A 17,966-nucleotide genomic window follows, 5' to 3' on the forward strand; every position below is an offset into this window, starting at 1 on the left:
TATGTGTTATTTCATAGTTTTGATGTCTTCACTGTAGAATAACAATGTAGAAAATAGTACAAATAAAGTAACTCTGGAATGAGTAGGTGTCAACTTTTTACTGGTACTGTACATTTTAATAATTGTTACATGATTCATGTGTGCTGTTCCCTGTCCTAATGTCTGGTTGTGTGTGGTCGTCAGCCGGGCATGCACATGAACGGAGCCCCCCAGATGATGCAGCCGCCTCCCATAGGTGGAGGACCTGGGCCCATCCCAGGGCAGGGACTGGTGGGACCACCAGGTAAAGAGAGACCCTGTCTGTCTCACATACACATGTTTATGTTCTATCCTCGTGGGGACCTAAAATACATTTTCTTAAACCTAAACCTAACCCCTAAGCTTAAAATAGCTTTTGTCCTAATGGGGATGTGGGAAATATCCCCACAATGGAGAATTTTCCTTGTTTTACTATCCTTGTGGGGATTTTAGGTCTCCACAAGAATAGAAGAACCAACACACACACACCCATAGACAGCCTCTTGGTATCCAAAAGTCAAAGGGGAACCCCTTTTGTGCTTCACCTTGCCATCTCACCCCAGGTGGGATACAGCCACCGATAGGAATGCCTTAGGGAGGTCCCGTTCCTATCGATAGGGGACAAGGTAATCTAACATGCCTGTGTCTCCAATGAAACTAGTTTTAATGGCATTACAATCCATCCATTCCTAGCCGGGGCTTCAATTGAAGTATTTACCAGTTAAGTCTTCGCATTACTTGTTCATGTCTTCCTTTCCTCCTGTGCATGTCATTACTCTTTGTTGACACTTGGTGGCAGAGGAAACTAGTGGTTTAAGTGCCTCAGGACTTGGGGCCAACTCAGGTGGCTGAGATCATAGCATTGCAGTTAAAGTAATAGATCAGACATGATTTTATTTTGGATTTATTTATTTAACCTTTATTTAACTAGGCAAGTCAGTTAAGAACAAATTCTTATTTACAATGACGGCCTACACCGGCCAAACCCGGACGACGCTGGGCCAATTGTGCGCCGCCCTATGGGACTCCCAATCACGTCCGGTTGTGATACAGCCTCGATTTGAGGTGTCTCCCATGACGCCTTTAGGACTGAGATGCAGTGCCTTAGACCGCTGCTCCACTCGGGAGCCTGAGGATTGTCCAACTATGTAAAGATTAGCGAGACTATTTTCTGGGGGGGATGCTTAAGTACATTTCTATCTGCAAAATATATATTTGTACATTTTAACCACTAAACGCACCTCTGCCACCTCATCCACTTCAGCCATCCATGTCAGTAGTGCTGCTTTCTGTGTGTGTTCTGAGCTCCTGCTATGAAGTCTGTGGGCTTCTCTGTCAGTGTGGCATGCGATGGGTGCGCTCCTATGTGTTGCTGCTTTGCTCTGAGTTGTCTCCTGTTTTGTTTTTTTTCACTTAATGCTGGCTCAGGAAACCTCCAGCACTCTCCCGTAGGATCGTCTGGGCAAGCTGCTATCGAGCAGCCTCAAGGTATCACTCACACCCTAACCCCAGGCTCTGGCCTGTCTCCCCCAGACTCCAGCCAAGCCAACAGGGCTGTTAAAGGCTGGCTCATGAGCGCATACATTATTTTTTATATTTTTTAATTTCAGGTGGTGGATCGGCTTTAATATTGCAGATTGTTGCTCCCATTAATGTAATTGTCTGCATCATTTCCAATCCCCCATATATTTTTGGGGTAAAGTATGTATGTTAGGGCTGGGCAGTATACCGTATTTTACGATATACCGGTATTGTTTCATGGACCGGTTTTGGGTTTTTACTTCACCTTCTATAATGGTATTTGAATGTTTGGTTTGTTAAATGTGATATGCTGTGTTTAACGTCCATTTTTATAGTTTGCTTCTTGAGTCCTCTCACTCTCTCAATGCCGCTTTCCACACAGACCTAGCCCTGCCCCCTGTCACTCAAGGAGCGCATTTGTTGTTCCTCGACCACAAGACACTTGTATTCAGTCTGCATGGTCAATGCAACAATGCTGTTTTCACTTTGCTTCTTCATATATTCTTCCAGTAGCGTTCTATAATTACACTATTAGTTTGTGTTGCTTACATCTGCTAGTTTTTCTTAGCAAGTTGGGCCTAAAGCCGCTAATTGCTAGGTAACTAGATAATGTACTGAGTTAGAGCAAACATAATTAGTTATACAGCCTGATAATACCAGTGACGGTGTACACCTAAATCAGCATGCTGTTTGTGCAACAGTACCTTCTAAATCAAAGAGGAATACAAGAAGCATTAATAGGTTAGCTACATGAAGTGGCTAAGAGAGAACAGACAATGTAGCCAAATATTATAGGGTCCCCTAGGAAACGATTATCAACACTTTGGTTCCTATCACTAACTCCTACCTGGCATTTTCATTCATTTTCATGTTTAACAACACTATTCAAAGTGCCCACTATCATATTCTAACTATAGAATTAGAATAGTCATTCTATTTCCATGATTCCAACATTTCACCCAAGTGAAACCCAATATATATATATATATATATATATATACCACTTGGATCCTGTTTCAGTAATAATGAAATTGAACCTTCTTGTTGCGTATCCTATAATCTGTTTATATAGGAGTGCTTAAAACGTGCTAATATTGGTCCTCTGAGTATATATATTTTTTTTAAATAAAAAAAAGTTTGGTATACTTCCACTGGTATGCCATCCAGCCCTGGAGTTTTCCCAGACATAAAGCTTTTAATTGCGTCAAGAAGTTCCTCCTCTGCAATTTGGCCTTCACATGAGTCTTTCTGTACAGATGTTAATTTTACATTATTAATAGGGAAGAAATCCGTACAATTAGCTTCGGTTAGTGGAGATGGAGGAGACTGAAACGAAAACATATTCTTAAAGTACTTAACTTACTCTTTTCAAATATTGTTCGGTGAATCATGCGTGACTCCATTTGTAACAAGTTTCAATTACATTTTTTGGTAGCATTTCTATGTTTAAGATTGTAAAATCATTTGTTGCATTTTTTTACCCATATTCCCTCCATTTCACTTTATTTATATAATATATTACACTTGCTCTTTCTTGAATAAGTTCTTCCATTTCTTTTTTTCCCCCTCTAACTTATTTTGTGCCTCTATGGTACAGTTTTTTTTTATTGATATCTAACTGTACTGTGAGTCCTTCAGGTTCCTTTGTTAATATGGACTCTTTTGACCATGAGAGCATAAATGATGTCCTGTTAGAATAAATCAATTTTGGTCATTTAGAAATGTATCATTAATCTGACTGGTCATGCAGGATTGCATACAAGGAAGTGCAGGTGTTTACTTCAGGCTAAAAATACACATTGCCCTAAAACCCTATCATGTCATAGGGATGGTGTGGTGCAACTGCAAATCTGAATAATAGCCCCAAGATACAAGTGTGATGAATGATTTGAGTGATTGCCAAAGGCGGCCGCATGAACAAATAACCTCAATTGTAATCACCTGTTAGAAAATTCCATGACGAGGACTGGGGTTAATACATTTATTGTAGCACAAATCTATTTTGTTGACGAATGCTGTTTTAGCAATTTCATGTTAACACCCATGGCCTTTTTTCATGTCACTAACACATGCCTCTTCTATTGACGTGACCCGTCCAACAATACCAGATGTGCAAGACGCAAGTAGGCAAACGACTTGAAAACAGAACATTTTCAAAGATATGCCGTGCTCCTTTTGTATAAAACTCCCGCTGTGGTACTTCCTTGTTGTTTTTACCTCGGTCCTCTCCCTGTCTGTGGTGTGATGGTGAGCTGTGTCATTACTGTGCTGTGGTTAGTGTGTCTGTCTGTGTGATCTATGGGAGTCATTGTGAAATTAAATCACCATGGTCTGATGAGTGACATGACCATAGAATTAGAACTGTAGTTCTTTGGATGCATTACGGTGTAGTGAGTGATGTTGTGTTCTGTGATAGGTGGTGTCCCTCCGACATGTCTATAGCTGACTGATGTATACCCCCCTCAGGACCAGGTGGTATCCCCCCCAGAGGTCTGCTTGGCGACGGCCCCAACGACCCCCGAGGAGGAACCCTGCTCTCAGTCACAGGAGAGGTCATCGAACCCAGGTGAAAGAGGAGCCATCGTTGTTAGTGTACTTTTACCGTCATTGAGTTAATCAATTGCATTCTTATAGCACCTTTTGAATTTCTGTGAACGACTGGCTTATTCTGTGTTCTCTTTGTGTCCAGTCGTGGAGGAGGCTTCATTGGCGCCCCCCCACCACACCAGGGGCCCCCCATACACATGAACCAGATGGTTGGCGGGCCTCCTCCGGACATGAGGCCGCCTCACGACATGAGAGGACCCCCCATGGGTGAACCCAGAGGCATGATGGGAGAGCCCCGGGGACCCCCCATGGGTGAACCCAGAGGCATGATGGGAGAGCCCCGGGGACCCCCCATGGGTGAACCCAGAGGCATGATGGGAGAGCCCCGGGGACCCCCCATGGAGACGAGAGGTAACCACATCACAGTATTAATTAAGTCTCTTTTAAGTCTCTTTTATTAGCAGACATTTTATAAGAAGCATTATTGCCATAATTTAGAACTGTGTGGAAAACAGGTGGGAAAGCTCCTGTGCTTAGACTAGTTAGATCAGATCTGTAATGAGTAATCACGTGAGGAATGGCTGTTGTTTCTAAAGGTCGTGACCCCAGAGCGGTGGACACCCGTGGACCAGTGTCAGGCCAGAGGGTTCCCATGGCCCAAGGAATGCAGGGCCCCCCCCCCCACTCCATGAATCCTAATGCCCCTACAACTGCCAGACCGGTACTGCCTACCTACAGCAAATGTCTTCACTACATTAGGTCTTTTTGTCAATGAAAAAAGTTCTAATTGTTTTTTTCAGGGTCCTGGTGTACCACAGTCCGGAGGTAGCTTCAGCCCAGGGCAAAGCCAGGTGACCTCACAGGACCATGAGAAGGTGGGTTTGTCATGTCACCATTGTGTCACGATTAACTTTCAGTTTCAACTTAAAATGCCTGGCTAGTGCTAGAAGATATTGGCTCAGATTAGTGTTGGCTGTCTAGAGAAACTGGAGCATCAAGTGCCTTCAGAAAGTATTCATCTATTGACTTTTTCCACATTTTGTTGTGTTAAAGTGGGATTGAAATCTATTTAATTGTGAATTATTTTGGTCAATGATCTGCACAAAATACCCTAATGTCAAAGTGGAAGTAAATTCTAACATTTGTAATAAAAAAATAAACACTGTCTTGATTACATAAGTATTCAACCCCCTAAGTCAATGCATGTTAGAATAACCTTTGGGAACGATTACAACTGTAAGTCTCGAAGAGCTTTGCACACCTGGATTGTGCAACATTTGCCCATTTTATTATTTTCAAAATCCTTCAAGCTCTGTCAAATTGGTTGTTGATCATTGCTAAACAATCGTTTTCAGGTCTTGCCATAGATTTTCATGTCGCTTTAAGTAAAAACAGCCACTCAGGAACCTTCACGGTCTTCTTGGTAAGCAACTCCAGTGTAGATTTGGCCCTGTACTTTAGGTTTTTGTCCTTCTGAAAGGTAAATTTGTTGCCTAGTGTCTGTTGGAAAGCAGACTGAACCAGGAGTTCCTCTAGAATTTTGCCTGTGCTTATCTCCATTCTGTCTTTATTGTTTTATCCTAAAAAGCTCCCCAGTCCTTAACGATTACAATCATGCCCATAACATGATGCAGCCACCGCTATGCTTGAAAGTATGGAGAGTGGTACTCGGTCATGTTGTATTTGATTTTCCACAAACATAACACTTTGTATTCAGGACAAAAAGTTAATTGCTTTGCCACATTTTTTGCAGTATTACTTTAGTGCCTTGTTCAAACAATGCATGTTTAGGAAAATGTTATTCTGTACAGGCTTGCTTCCTTTTCACTCTGTTCAGCAGGTTAGTATTGTGGCATACATAACCTTTGGAAAGTATTCAGACCCCTTTACTTTTTCAACATTTTATGTTACAGCCTTATTCTAAAAGGGATAGAAGTCCTCAGAAATCTACACACACAACCCCATAATGACAAAGCAAAAACAGGTTTTTAGAAATGTCTGCAAATTTATACAAATTAAACCGATGCCTTATTTACATAACCATTCAGACCTTTTGCTATGAGACTTGAAATTGAGTTCAGGTGCACCTTGGTTTCCACTGATCATTCTTGAGATGTTTCTACAACTTGATTGGACATGATTTGGAAAGGCACACACCTGTCTATATGAGGTCTCACAGTTGACGGTGCAAGTCAGAGCAAAAACCAAAACATGAGGTTGAAGGAATTGTCCCTGGAGCTCTGGGACAGGATTGTGTCAAGGCACAGATCTGGGGAAGGGTACCACATTTTTTTTGCTGCATTGAAGATTCCCAAGAACACAGTGGCCTCCATCATTCTTAAATGGAAGAAGTTTGGAACCACCAAGACTCTTCCTAGAGCTGGCCGCCCGGCCAAACTGAGCAATCGGGGGAGAAGGGCATTGGTCAGGGAGGTGACCAAGAACCCGATGGTCACTCTGACAGAGTTCCTCTGTGGAGATGGGAGAACCTTCCAGAAGGAGAACCATCTCTGCAGCACTTCCCTACGGTGAAGCATGGTTGTGGGGATGTTTTTTATCAGCAGGGACTGGGAGACTAGTTAGGATCGAGGCAAAGATGAAGTACAGAGATCCTTGATGACAACCTGCTCCAGAGCGCTCAGGACCTCCGACTGGGGAGAAGATTCACCTTCCAACAGGACAACCACCCTAAGCACACAGCTAAGACAACGCAGGACTGGCTTTGGGACAAGTCTCTGAATGTCCTTGAGTGGCCCAGCCAGAGCCTGGACTAGAACCCGGTCGATCATCTCTGGAGAGACCTGAAAATAGCTGTGCAGCAACGCTCCCCATCCAACCTGACCGAGCTTGAGAGGATCTGCAGAGAAGAATGGAAGAAACTCCCTAAATACAGGTGTGCCAAGCTTGTAGCGTCATACCCAAGAAAACTCGATGCTGCCAAAGGTGCTTCAACAAAGTACTGATTTTTAAGGGTCTAAATACTTATGTAAATGTGACATTTCAGTTTATTTTTAATACATTCGCAAACATTTCTAAACCTGTTTTTGCTTTGTCATTATGGGGGAAAACAATTTAATAAATTTTAGAGTAAGGCTGTAACATAACAGAATGTGGAAAAAGTCGAGGGTTGTGAATACTTCCCGAAGGCAATAACTACAATGTTGATCCATCCTCAGTTTTCTCCCATCACAGCCATTCAACTCTGTAACTGTTTTAAAGTCACCATTGGCCTCGTTGAAATCCCTGAGCGGTTTTCTTCCACTCCGGCAACTGAGTTAGTAAGGATGCCTGTATCTTTGCAGTGACTGGGTGTATTGATACACCATCCAAAGTGTAATAACTTCACCATGCTCAAAGGGATATTCAATGTCTGCTTTTTTTTACCCATCTACCAATAGGTGCCCTTTGTGAGGCATTGGAAAACCTCCATTGTTTGCGGTTGAATCTGTTTGAAATTTACTGCTCGACTGAGGGACCTTTTAAAATTATGTGTGGGGTACAGACATGAGGTATTCATTCAAAAATAGTGTTTAAACACTCTTGTATTCAGAGTCCATGCAACTTATTATGTGACTTGTAAAGCACATTTATACTCTTGAACTTATTTAGGCTTGCCATAACAAAGGGTTTGAATACTTATTGCCTCAAGACCTTTCAGCTTTTCCACTTTTATTGATTTGTAAAAAAGAAACAATTCCACTTTGACATCATGGGTTGTTGTGTGTAGGCCAGTGACAAATTACAATTTTAAATTCTGGCTGTAACACAACAAAATGTGAGAAAAGTCAAGGGGTGTGAATACTTTCTGAAGGCACTGTACTGTGCAGCTGTCTTCATCGACCTGGCCAAGGCTTTCGACTCTGTCAATCACCACATTCTTATTGGCAGACTCAATAGCCTTGGCTTCTCAAATGACTGCCTCGCCTGGTTCACCAACTACTTCTCAGATAGTTCAATGTGTCAAATCGGAGGGCCTGTTGTCTGGACCTCTGGCAGTCTCTATGGGGGTGCCACAGGGTTCAATTCTCGGGCTAACTCTTTTCTCTGTATATATCAATGTCACTCTTGCTGCTGGTGATTCTCTGATCCACTTCTACGCAGATGACACCATTCTGTGTACATCTGGCCCTTCTTTGGACACTGTGCTAACAAACCTCCAAATAAGCTTCAACGCCATACTACTCTCCATCTGTGGCCTCCAACAGCTTTTAAATGCTAGTAAAACTAAATGCATGCTCTTCAACCGATTGCTGCACGCACCCTCCCGCCCGACTAGCATCACTACACTGGACGATTCTGACCTAGAATATGTGGATAACTACAAATACCTAGGTGTCTGGCTAGACTGTAAACTCTCCTTCCAGACTCACATTAAGCATCTCCAATCCAAAATTAAATCTAGAATCGGCTTCCTATTTCGCAACAAAGCCTACTTCACTCATGCTGCCAAACATACCCTTGTAAAACGGACTATCCTACCGATCCTTGACTTTGGCGGCGTCATTTACAAAATAGCCCCCAACACTACTCAGCAAACTGGATGTAGTCTATCACAGTCCCATCCGTTTTGTCACCAAAGCCCCATATACTACCCACTACTGCGACCTGTATGCTCTCGTTGTCTGGCCCTCACTACATATTCGTCACCAAACCCACTGGCTCCAGGTCATCTAAGTCTTTGCTAGGTAAAGCCCCGCATTATCTCAGCTCACTGGTCACCATAGCAACACCCACCCATAGCATGCGCTCTAGCAGGTATATTTCACTGGTCATCCCCAAAGCCAACACTTCCTTTGGCCGCCTTCCAGTTCTCTGCTGCCAATGACTGGAACGAATTGCAAAAATCACTGAAGCTGGAGTCTTCTCTCTCCCTCTAACTTTAAGCATCAGCTGTCAGAGCAACTTACCGATCACTGTACCTGTACACAGCCAATCTGTAAATGGCACACCCAATTACCTCATCCCCATAGTATTACTTACCCTCTTGTTCTTTTGCACCCCAGTATCTCTAATTGCACATCTATCACTCCAGTGTTAATGCTAAATTGTAATTATTTTGCCTCTGGCCTACCTCCCTACTCTTCTACATTTGCACACACTGTACATAGATTTTTCTATTGTGTTATTGATTGAACCTTTGTAACTGTTTTTGTTGCACTGCGTTGCTATATCTTGGCCAGGTCGCAGTTGTAATTGAGAACCTGTTCTCAACTGGCCTACCTGGTTAAATAAAAAAGATGCTCAATGACAAGACGCTTAAACCCCAACTTTTAAATGAAAGTTCTATGTCTGTCCTAACCTGTCAGCAGTCTGGGAAGGAAGTTGAGGAATGGGATGAGAAGAGGATGACATCTCAAGCACTTGGGTTTGTGGAGACAACTTGGGGCTCAGTGCTTTCTTTGGCTACCTAACGAGTCAGGGCAACAAAAGAACCAATGCATTAGCACTCAATGAAAAGCCATTTATTTCAATGCAATAACAACCAATGGAATACACTACATGACGTAGTTATTCAATGGAAAAATTTGAACGTGTTCTGTTTAAACTATTTTGAAAGATCTGACTTTCCTTCTGTATCCAAATGCTGTGCTTTTGGAGGTATTTTGGTTTTAACATTACTGCCTGTCAATATCTGATCTGAGAGCAGTGTGGTTCACCAGATTGTCTATTATTTCCCAGGCCGCCTTGATCATGCAGGTGCTGCAGCTGACCCCAGAACAGATTGCTATGCTGCCCCCAGAGCAGAGGCAGAGCATCCTCATCCTCAAAGAGCAGATCCAGAAGACCGCCGGGGCGCCCTAAAGAACAACCAACTCCCTGTCCCCTATAATGTCGACGTCACCTCATCCTAATTTCAAACATTTTGTAGATTGTTTTGTATTATATTGTCTTTTTTTAATGGAAGATTGAAGTGAGTGCTTGTGGTTTGAAGAATGGCAGTTCATCTTCAAATGGCAATACTTCAACAGAAGTATTGCTGGATGTTATGGGTTTTTATATTGTCTATCAATAAAAATAGATGAACAATTTTTCAGTACTGTATTTTATTCAGATGGGATGTTGGTATGTACCGGAGAGGATTTGAATTGTCATTGTAGATTAAAATAAACTATTTGCTCATCAGAAAAAGGACAGGTTGAGGGGGTACACGGAGTGGAAGAGTCCTCACATTTACAAAATAATTCCAAGGAAAGTACATTCGTATACATGCTTCATAGGATTGTGACTCATTTGTTCTAGAATAGATTCTGTGGCTTTGACTGGCAATGCTTCGCCCTCATTTAACACTTCAGTGCACCTGTATTGTTTACAAGGAAATGGATATACAATAGGGCTTTTGTAAAAACATTGCTATCATTTCCTTCTCTGTAGCTACACCTTGAAAGCGTGAAACTCAAAGGCCCCAGTGTCATGTTCAGATTGAAGAGCCATGGTTGATTCCTTATTCTACACTGTGCATGTTTGAGTTGAAATAAAATATCCCAGAAATATTTCATATGCACAAAGCTTATTTTTCTGATTTGTCTAAACTTTTGTCTCTGTGCAAGGCTGGTCAGTTTTCTGTGGAGGAAGCAGAATCCAAAAATGTATTAAGGGCTGATATATTCTACAGCATGTCAGGATCTGTCATGTTCAGATTCTTGTAAAAAATATATTTTCCCCCCCTCAATTTCTTGAGATCCAATTGGTTATAGTCTTGTCCCATCGCTGCAACTCCTCTACGGACTCAGGAGAGGCGAAGTCGAAAGCCATGCATCCCCCGAAACATGACCCTGCCAAGCCGCACTGCTCACTTAACCCGGAAGTCAGCCGCACCAATGTGTAGGAGGAAACACCGTCCAGCTGGCGACCAAAGTCAGCTTGCAGGCGCCCGGCCCGCCACAAGGAGTCGCTAGAGCGCGATGGAACAAGGAAATCCTGGCCGGCAGTACCGCTGCACCACTTGGGAAGCTGATTAATGGTTTTAAAAACATATCTTTGCAAACATTTTGGAAGACCAAAGAGCCAGCTTTGGTAGGGGGGCAGATTAGACATTGTTTTGCTCAGAAGTTCTCCTTGTTGAAGTAGAATTTGGTCTTTCGGGGATCGACGTCCGTGTATTTGACACATTTCTTTGACAAGACGGTAGCTAAGACCACAGGGCCACACAAGAACGTGCCCACCACTGACCTATAGACATTGATAAGAGAGACATATATAGTAGTTTAGTCAATGAAGGGTACAGTCCAAGCTATATGTAATACCCCTGTTTTTAAAGATGCACAATGCAGAAATCGCTCTGCCATTTCTTGGTCGCTAAAATTCTAAAAAGCTTATTTCTCTCATTTTGTGCACATAAGAACGGGAAGCATAGAAATTGCGCCCATAGAACAGATGTACAGCTTCTTAGACTTGTGAATTTGGTAGAGTCGCCCCAAAAAGTTACATATTGCAGCTTTAACTACTGTCCAGAACTGATTTATAAAGGGAATATTGTCATGTCAAGACGTGTTGTAAACAAACGTACGTCGGATTCTCTTTGCACACTTGTTCAAACTCGTTATCCCAGTTGGGCCTGCCGTAGTTGGTTTTCTGCTTCAGACCAGTGACCACATCCGTGTCCGCATCCGCATGAACCATCACATGAGTTGCCTATGGGGAAGAAAGATAGTGAACAGACGCTACCACAACTACTGCATGTCTCACAGTGGAATATGGTAATACAGATTGTTGGTGGGTGTATGTATGCTGCCTTACGTACATGGCTCTGATCCCATCCAGTGAGGAAGAGTTTGTAGGTGAGGAAGTCTCCCATGCCTCTCTCCTCCATCTCCCTCTCCAGCACCTGCAGCAGATCTGCAAACCACTCGAATGCATGCGTCTCCCTGCACAGCCAATAGAAGTAGATCTGCAACCAGGAAGTAAATATGAGGATGTGATTTCAAACAATTTAAATCCTGAAGCTATAACATGCTATGCTGTCAAAAGTCCATGAAAAATACTAATGTTCACAGAGACATTCAGGTGCATCATGGAATTAGACTGGTATGCAGGACTAAAGCTGTCTGGTTAGTAGCTTCAATGGAAAGCCAGAGAGTATCAATATGTTCCCTACCTTTCTGGTGCGTAGCTCGGGGTTGGAGTCCTTGAATTTGTACCAGATGGACTTGAGGATGGAGGCGAAGGGGGTGACTCCGATTCCAGCGCCAACCAGCATGGCGACTTCGTAGTCAAACACATCCTCACTGGCCGTACCAAATGGTCCATCCACACCCATTCTGAGGAACAGGTCAAAGGTCAAGCCATCGCAAACAGGATAGGAGGGCAGAAAGATTTGACCAGCTAAACCTAATTCCTATGCATTCAGGAATGGTTTCCAACTTAATCTGTGCATGTAACTTGGACCTTTCACAGAAATCATGCATTGATGCCCCTTATCCTCCCCATCAACAAAGATGAGGAGCTTGCTGCTACATTATAAGCCATTGTCTGCTTTTCTATAAAGATAACTTACTTCGGTCCCTGAGCCCCCTCAGGGAGCTGCTCCACGATGCTGATGAGTTTCTGGGTCCAGTCACCTACAGAGCGAATGTGCACGCTGAAGAAATCCTCCTCGGGGGCAGAGGTCATGGTGAAGGGGTGCCACTCCAGCTGGGAGATGGCTGGGCAGTTGAGGAAGACGTACTGGCCCACGTCCATTTTGAAACCATTCTTCACCAGCTGCAGTTCCAGTACTTTGGACGGCCGAATCACTATCTAAGAGGGGAGCGTTAGAGAAACGGATATTGATTATCTGGTCATGGAAAGGAAAATACAATTATTGTCAATTACACAGAATAGTTAGTAGTTACTGCAGTGCACACTTACCTTTCTGTATTTGACAGCCTGAATGTAGCGGATGAAGCGCAGCAAGCGCTCACACACATAGAGGACCATGGGACCGATCACCCACATCCAGGTCTATAAGGACATGGGAACATGGGAACAGGACATACTGTATCTAAGACGATTCGCTTAAGTTATTTTTGATTGTAGGTGATATTATTACGTGTCATTGAGGAACCTCTTACCTGTGGGAACCCCCCTGCAAACTGAGGGACGGGACACATTGTTTCCTTCCCCCAGTCTTCTATATGATCTTTACAGAAGGTGATATTATATGGTGGATTGGCGTTTGTTTGACTTCGAACTATGCGTCTGTAGGGACAAAGGACAAAACCATTGACTTCTAATCCAAAACAAATCTTTACTCTTAAAAAGGTGCACTATGCAGAAATCACTCCACCATTTCCTGGTTGCAAAAATTCTAATACAGTAGTTTGCATAATTTCTGTTTATGTGACAAAACAAGCAAGTATAGTGTAGAGAATCATTGCACCATCTAAACCTCTGTGAAATACCTTTTCCATAACCAAAAATATTGTATTGTCAGCAGTTTGAAGCTGGTGTACTAAACTGAAAGTAAAAGACGCAAAAACGAAACTTAAAAACAGGAAACATAGAAATAGTGCATATAGAACAGATCTACTGCTTCTTAGAAATCTCATTCTCATTGAAAGCAAAGCTAACTGCCATTTCTATGTGAATTTGGTCAGATATTGTAGCTTTAAAATTACTGGGAGCTGGGACTGAAGGCGCCTTACCCGGCTCCATGGATGACCAGCCCAGCAAAGAAGACTATGAAGAGGTGGTGTGTGAACCAGAAGACCTCGAAGTAGCTGCGCCTGATGACCTCCATGGACGAGGTGATCATAAGGATGAATGCCAGCGTGATGATTACGCCCGTGATCCCAGCGATGGTGGTGAACACCAGGAGGTTCGGAGTCTGAGGCAGAAGGAGCCAATCAGAATGCACCCAAGTCATTCACATGACCTCTAGGCCTATATAACACTTCTACAAGGACTTGTGCCAGGAGTTTGTTTGGTATACCAAACCTGACTAGGAAAAACTTGGTGCCCTAATTACAATAACATACAAAGAATTATAATACAGTACTAAACAAGTGATTAAAACTCCAATGGCTTGCAAGCCGTACAGTGGTTGTAGAGCGGATTGGGTTCAGGTAGGTGGTGTTGCCCGAGTCGTTAAGTCTGGACAGGGCCATGCTGAGGGTATCATACTCTCCATGCCAGCTGTTGTAGTACCGCTCCACGTTCAGCAAATGGGCAATGATGTGAACCGCTGCCACAAAACAAGAGGAAATAGACAGTTGAACTTTTAATTTAGCATTAGGAATAGAATCGAGATTCCTATGTGTTCAACAGGATCATTCCAACCCAGGAATAATAGCTGCTGCTTTTGCAAAATCTAATAGGGATCTGAATAAACCACCCCCAAATTTGACATCCATTCAGGGCAGCGCAGATAAATTAGTTGAACTTTGGATCTGAGTCACTGCCTTGATTAGATACCACTACTCCATTCTATAGAAAAACTATTATTTAAGAATAGAAAAGTGTAGAAATTGGCACAAAGATAATGGCACAATCTATGTTGAAACGGTTTAATCTACTTTGAACCATGTACAGGTATGGCACAGGGGTAATGGCACAGGGATAATAACATAAAAGAAGCCATGTCTGAATGTTGTTCTCCATTTCGATCTACGTTGAACCATGTACTGGTATTTAAACAGAAGCTGAGGTTTTCAATGACATCTTCAATATAGCGTGAATAGTCCATCAGGCGATATCAAAAGATACTGGATGAATGTTCAAATGTTCTATCGAATGTGACCGATCTGTTTACTCTGTTCTTCTTGAGAAATACTTTGTAAGGCCTTTAGTCTCTCGGAGGTCAGGATCTCCCCCTCCAACAACCCTAGTAAGTCCATTTCCAGCTTCAGTCTCCTGGTCTTTTTCACCCCTTGACCTTATTGTGCCTTCACCACAATAAGAAAGTGTCATATTTTGTGTTGACCAAATAATACTGGTAACAATTTCAAATAAATCTTAAACGTTTCATCACCATTGTCACCTAAAATCAAACTTTGTTTACGAGTAGATTACTTATCAGTGCATGAGAAAGTAAAGGCTTCAGGTTAGGGTTTTCAGCTGGTTATCTGACCAGGAAGGAAGCGTCGCATACCTGTCATCAGGCCAATCATGTAGGCCACCAGCTTGTGGAAACTGATATTTTTGTCCAGCTGTTTCCTCATAGTTCGCCCACAGCACTGAAACAGCCACACAAGGAAGTTCAAGACAAATTAGGAAGACGACAATGAAAGTCAATTAAAAGCCATGAACCTTTAATATATTGGCAAAGCACTTCAACCATACAAGTCCGTTCCGTTATAGTTATCATCAGACAATATAAGTATACAGTAATGTACAGAGGAATGTTTGCTACAAGATGCTGTGATGACAAATTAGGCAATAATTGCAAGACCCCTTGGCTAAACCCTTAGGATTAGTTTTACCACGAAGGAGCCGCGGACAAGAGACAGCAGGTTCCGACACACAGGCAGCAGAATCAGCAGGCAGTTGAAGTTGAGGACGGCTGCAGGGGCTCTGGCCCAGGCCAATGCAGACTGAAAGCCCAAAGACACCCATGTCAACCTCTGCAGTGTGTTATCCTATACATACCCTCTGTGACATCTGTCCTATCATAAGGAATGGTGTAAACTACGGGTAAAACTCAGTTAAAACAAATTCAACAGACAAAGTCCGATACTTCATACTTGTCCTATTTAAATCATATGAATGCATTATTAATTGAGCATTTACAGTATACTATGTTTATACTACCCAAGGCCTAAATAATATGGTAAGACTCACCCCTAAAAGGTGTCGCGTGTAGAAAAACTGATCCCCCAAGTCGTACAAGAAGTAGAACCAGACGAAGATGAATATGTTGATGGCCATCCAGACCACCTGTAAATCCAGCCAGGAAAAGATGACCAAAACAGCAGGATTGGGAATATTGTAGTCTTCTATTTATTACTCTTAAAATAACATGCATTCCTCTCAAAATAACATATCTTGCCGTTGTCTAGACAGTTCATGCAGCTTTAGTATTCTGATCATAGTTCTGCCTTTGCAAAAAAAGATTGCAGTTAAAGTGCAGTCTAACTGTAGTATGTTCCAAATACTGCGTCCAAAATAACACTTTTTTTTAATACAGTAATTTTGCAGAGTAACTGCAGTTACATTTCAGTTATTCTGCAATGTATTTATTTTACCTTTATTTAACTAGGGAAGTCAGTTAAGATCAAATTCTTATTTACAATGACGGCCTACCCCGGCCGACTCTGGGCTAATTGTGCGCCGCCCTATGTGACTCCCAATCACGGCCGGATGTGATGCAGCCTGGATTCGAATCAGGGACTACAGTGACGCCTCTTGCACTGAGATGCAGTGCCTTTAGACCGCTGCAATTACTGCGTCCAAAATACCACAGTCGACTGCAGTTTAAAAAATGTAATCTTTTTTTGTAAGGGTGATCATGGAATTCCCGAACGAGTCATGCACGGACACTACATTTTAAATTACGTCTACCCTGTCCACAGTGTGTCCGGATTCCCGCGCTATTTTCAAATGACAGTATGCGTTCTACGAACAGTGGAATAGGCTAAATACGACAACACAACAACAACTGGTGGCAGTAGCTACCTCTGTAGCTAGCCAGCAAGCAACGCTATAGCGATTTCAAACGGGTTAGCGTAACTCTAGCCAAACCAAACAAATTAGCTAGCGTGTATGAGGCCAGTAGACACGTGCCTCCACACGCTAGGAACGTTTTTCCTCCAAATTTATAATAAAAAGCTGCCTCTCGGTCCAAAACACACGTTTTCTGGAGACTTGCGAAAGGATAGGTGATGAGCTCGCCCAATGTATGCCCTTTCGGTAGCCTGATTGCGTTCAGACTAAGGAGAAATCTGCACACAATGCATCCTGCCAGATCGGTACAATATCAGACCACGATGCGAATAGACCCGTATTTTCAATGCAATCTTCATATTCTGGTAGCAGAAGTCGCATGTAAGTGTCAAGTGTAGACACGACCTTTTGGGGTTTCAGTAAAGCTAACCAAGTTATCCTATTTTGCGCATTTGGAGAGATATTACGCATCTGGGGCATCACTCAAATGCGCTTTAAATGATACATTGACTATAGCCTACATTATCCAATATGATTAAGGTAATACATCATATTCTTACCAGTATGAAGTATGTCAGTCCATGGTTAATGATCCAGTTGCCCATTTTGAATGACTTTCGCCATCCACCACTACTGGTCTTTAAGCCGTTACCTGTCGTTTTTATACAGTGCACCTGTTCAAACTCCACCCAGTTAAGGTCAGTAGTCAAAGTTATGCCAAGGAAATACAGTTCATAAAATTGCATTTCCTCAGGGAGGAGGTAATCATTTGTATTTGTTGAGTGTGTCAGAATCCCCTTTCCCACGCTTTTGGAATGAGGAAGACCTTTTTTTGACCGGCTATGGTTGGCTCTTGGGCTCCACGCAGAGGAATTGAGGAGAGGCCTTTTTCTTTAGACAATTTTGAGCCATATTCGGGTATACCGCCACCCGATTATGTCTATCCATGCCTGCACCTATAGAACATCTCAGGTTACTTTCCTATGGATCTAGAGTCCATTCGGAAAGTATTCAGACACCTTGACTTTTTCCACATTGTTACTTTAGTGTTATTCGAAAATGGATTCAAGTATTCCCCCCCCCTCATCAATTTACACACAATACCCCATAATGACAAAGCGAAAACAGATTTTTATTATTTTTTTTGCAAATGTATTAAAAAAAAAAACAGAAATACCTTATTTACATAAGTATTCATACCCTTTGCTATGATATTCGAAATTGAGCTCAGATGCATCCTGTTTCCATTGATCGTCCTTGAGATGTTTTTACAATTTGATTGGATTATACCTGTGGTAAAT

General features: G+C 42.5%; 2 protein-coding genes across 3 annotated transcripts in view; one reads left to right on the forward strand and one right to left on the reverse strand.

Annotated features, from left to right (window-relative positions):
* The window catches only part of cstf2 (cleavage stimulation factor, 3' pre-RNA, subunit 2), a 24,781-nt gene extending 14,666 nt beyond the window's left edge, over positions 1-10,115 (forward strand). The window contains exons 7-13 of one of the 2 annotated variants that reach the window (XM_071398586.1): positions 184-283; positions 1,447-1,506; positions 4,006-4,105; positions 4,229-4,497; positions 4,683-4,807; positions 4,887-4,961; positions 9,766-10,115. In XM_071398586.1, the coding sequence (XP_071254687.1) occupies positions 184-283; positions 1,447-1,506; positions 4,006-4,105; positions 4,229-4,497; positions 4,683-4,807; positions 4,887-4,961; positions 9,766-9,888 (852 nt within the window). In that variant the 3' untranslated portion in view covers positions 9,889-10,115. The remainder of the gene's footprint in view (positions 1-183; positions 284-1,446; positions 1,507-4,005; positions 4,106-4,228; positions 4,498-4,682; positions 4,808-4,886; positions 4,962-9,765) is intronic. The other variant, XM_071398587.1, reaches the window with a different exon arrangement.
* Positions 10,114-17,557, reverse strand: LOC139574225 (cytochrome b-245 heavy chain-like). Its single transcript, XM_071398593.1, has 13 exons — positions 17,226-17,557; positions 15,844-15,939; positions 15,486-15,596; positions 15,155-15,239; positions 14,103-14,248; positions 13,710-13,891; positions 13,137-13,263; positions 12,934-13,026; positions 12,581-12,822; positions 12,182-12,344; positions 11,828-11,974; positions 11,594-11,718; positions 10,114-11,256 (listed from the first exon to the last, which is right to left on the reverse strand). Exons 1-13 carry the CDS (start codon positions 17,409-17,411, stop codon positions 11,130-11,132), a joined length of 1,830 nt encoding a protein of 609 aa, XP_071254694.1. The 5' UTR covers positions 17,412-17,557; the 3' UTR covers positions 10,114-11,129.
* Positions 17,558-17,966: the final 409 nt, after the last annotated feature.

The sequence above is a fragment of the Salvelinus alpinus genome, chromosome 4, assembly GCF_045679555.1.
Source record: "Salvelinus alpinus chromosome 4, SLU_Salpinus.1, whole genome shotgun sequence".
Taxonomy (NCBI): domain Eukaryota; kingdom Metazoa; phylum Chordata; class Actinopteri; order Salmoniformes; family Salmonidae; genus Salvelinus; species Salvelinus alpinus.